The 1,174-nt window shown below is 36.6% G+C and overlaps 1 protein-coding gene across 1 annotated transcript; it reads left to right on the forward strand.

The window, feature by feature from the left end:
- Positions 1 to 9: 9 nt before the first annotated feature.
- LOC111386478 (homeobox-leucine zipper protein REVOLUTA-like) lies at positions 10 to 1,095 on the forward strand. Its single transcript, XM_023010944.1, has 3 exons — positions 10 to 616; positions 731 to 821; positions 949 to 1,095. The coding sequence occupies exons 1-3, from the start codon at positions 369 to 371 to the stop codon at positions 1,078 to 1,080; spliced, it is 471 nt and encodes a 156-aa protein (XP_022866712.1). The 5' UTR covers positions 10 to 368; the 3' UTR covers positions 1,081 to 1,095.
- Positions 1,096 to 1,174: the final 79 nt, after the last annotated feature.

Raw genomic sequence — 1,174 nt, forward strand, 5'->3', positions numbered from 1 at the left:
TTTGTTGTACTAATTAGTTAATTTGGCTATTTGTATCTATGCTTTGATCCGCCCAGTTTTTAATTCGTAACTGAACTGAATATAAATAATCCTGATGTTAAAAAGAACACAAGCTTCAATTCAACATAACCTGTCTTCTCTTCTTAGAAAGGATTATTTTTTCCAATTATATGAAATTTTAAATTAGGTCTCTTTTGGCTGAGCTTTTTACAACTTTGATACAAAGATTGTCAGATTATTAACACGACATAATTATATGATGCCAGACATCTCGAATTATGATTGACTCTAAATTCCATGAGGGTTGGTTTTATTGTTGATGTTGATATTTCATTATGGGTTGGTTTTATTTTTAATGTTGATATTTCATGTTATTTGCATTTGAGCTAGCAAAAGACATCTCTATGCTTGGCATCCTAATTGGTTTAGAAGTTTTCTCCCCCTGGAATTCTATGGGGTTCAGCTTAATATGCTTCTCTCTCTACTCCACGAGCTTCCAAACTCTTATTCTGTACCAGAAACCTCTGCAGGCATCAGCAGCAACAACTGATGCTAGTTGTGAGTCTGCAGCGACTACCCCTCGGCATGCTCTCAAAGATGCTAACAACCCTGCAGGGTATTTATTCAAATCTGACCCTGCTTTATTGTGTTATTGTCATGTAATTTCTTAATGTAAATTTTTTTTTTGTAGTCAACATTGATTTCATTAATAAGTCTATGCTTTTGGCAGACTCCTCTCCATTGCGGAGGAGACTTTGGCAGAATTCCTATCAAAGGCCACAGGTACTGCTGTCGATTGGGTCCAGATGCCTGGGATGAAGGTTTGTTGCGTCTTGTCTAAATTCATCTGTTAATTGGATCCTTTTCCTGTTTCCCATTAATCATAATGTATTTCCAATTGTAAGATTAAATTGAATGGCATGTGTGAATTTTTATTTTTGTTGTCAGCCTGGTCCGGATTCGGTTGGGATCTTTGCCATTTCACAAAGTTGCGGTGGAGTGGCAGCTCGAGCCTGCAGTCTTGTTAGTTTAGAACCTACAAAGGTAAGATCTCGCAGTTCTATTTCTTTACTCCTCTAGGTCTTTATTCCAAGTTTTTATTTATCACTTCATGGATACCTGATTCTATTATGTGGCATGTTGTTGTTGGCTGTCTCAAAATTCAACCCATACA

Source organism: Olea europaea, unplaced genomic scaffold, assembly GCF_002742605.1.
Source record: "Olea europaea var. sylvestris unplaced genomic scaffold, O_europaea_v1 scaffold35701, whole genome shotgun sequence".
In the NCBI taxonomy this organism is placed as follows: domain Eukaryota; kingdom Viridiplantae; phylum Streptophyta; class Magnoliopsida; order Lamiales; family Oleaceae; genus Olea; species Olea europaea.

What these genes read in the sequence shown, in the direction of transcription:
- LOC111386478 (XM_023010944.1), top strand. Translation starts at nt 369, where the DNA reads ATGTTATTTGCATTTGAGCTAGCAAAAGACATCTCTATGCTTGGCATC. An exon ending in GATGCTAACAACCCTGCAGG is followed by an intron (nt 617 to 730) that starts GTATTTATTCAA and finishes TGCTTTTGGCAG; the next exon opens with ACTCCTCTCCATTGCGGAGG. An exon ending in TCCAGATGCCTGGGATGAAG is followed by an intron (nt 822 to 948) that starts GTTTGTTGCGTC and finishes TTTTGTTGTCAG; the next exon opens with CCTGGTCCGGATTCGGTTGG.